Genomic DNA, 1119 nt, shown 5'->3' with positions numbered 1-1119 from the left:
AGATAGATAGATAGATAGACGGACGGATAGATATGGAGAGATAGATAGATAGATAGATAGATAGATAGATAGATAGATAGATAGATAGATAGACGGACGGACGGATAGATATGGATAGATAGATAGATAGATAGATGATAGATGGATAGATAGATAGATAGATAGATAGATAGATGATAGATAGATGATAGATAGATAGGGATAGATAGATAGATAGATAGATAGATAGATAGATAGACAGATAGATAGATAGACGGACGGATAGATATGGAGAGATAGATAGATAGATAGATAAATAGATAGATAGATAGATAGACGGACGGATAGATATGGAGAGATAGATAGATAGATAGATAGATAGATAGATAGATAGACGGACGGACGGACGGACGGACGGACGGACGGACAGACAGACAGACAGACAGACAGACAGACAGACAGACAGATAGATGATAGATGGATGGATGGATGGACGGACGGACGGACGGACGGACAGATGATAGATAGATAGATAGATAGATAGGCAGGTGGATAGATATGGATGGATGGATGGATGGATGGATAGATGGAGACAGACAGACATAGATGATATAGACAGACAGACAGACAAGATGGATGGAGCAGCTTCTCCACAATCCAGCTTTCAAATAAAGCTCCCTTATCAATAATATTCAGAAAACCTTGCCAATTATCCTCTCCAAACAGGACTGTTCCCTGTTATTCTCCATAGCCTCACCTTCATTCCGCTGTGGCTTTGTAATCTCGGCAACTTCCCCTCTTGACGTAACTACAGAACGAAAACAGAAGAGGAGAGGCAGAAAAAAATAATAATAATAAGTAGATTTTTCTCTAATTTTCCAGCTACGTACGGGAGCCTAAGTGCCCCGAGCCAACTTACTCGGTTTTCCTCTTCGAAAAAGTTCTTGTTTTCGGGAGAGGCGTAAACGGCCCGGTTGTGGAGCAGGAGGTGGTTGCGCCCAAAAGACCTGTGCACAAAGACCGTCTCCCCGCGGTTCCCCACGTCTGCAAAACGAGACACAGAGAAGAGTTTGGGGGTTTCAGGGGAGGGGTGTCTCGTCCTTGGCTTCTGCTAGTCCCCGGCTCACAACAGTCCATTTA

The 1119-nt window shown here is 43.1% G+C and overlaps 1 protein-coding gene across 1 annotated transcript in view; it reads right to left on the bottom strand.

The window, feature by feature from the left end:
* LOC107299746 (39S ribosomal protein L9, mitochondrial) overlaps positions 1–1023 on the bottom strand; it is a gene marked incomplete at its 5' end in the record, with an annotated part of 3514 nt that extends 2491 nt beyond the window's left edge. Inside the window, 2 exons of the mRNA XM_015829085.1 lie at positions 737–787; positions 899–1023. Coding sequence (XP_015684571.1) covers positions 737–787; positions 899–1023 — 176 coding nt within the window. The remainder of the gene's footprint in view (positions 1–736; positions 788–898) is intronic.
* Positions 1024–1119: the final 96 nt, after the last annotated feature.

The sequence above is a fragment of the Protobothrops mucrosquamatus genome, unplaced genomic scaffold, assembly GCF_001527695.2.
Source record: "Protobothrops mucrosquamatus isolate PMUCROS unplaced genomic scaffold, P.Mucros_1.0 scaffold5406, whole genome shotgun sequence".
NCBI lineage: Eukaryota > Metazoa > Chordata > Lepidosauria > Squamata > Viperidae > Protobothrops > Protobothrops mucrosquamatus.
This window is presented reverse-complemented; position numbering and strand designations above follow the sequence as displayed.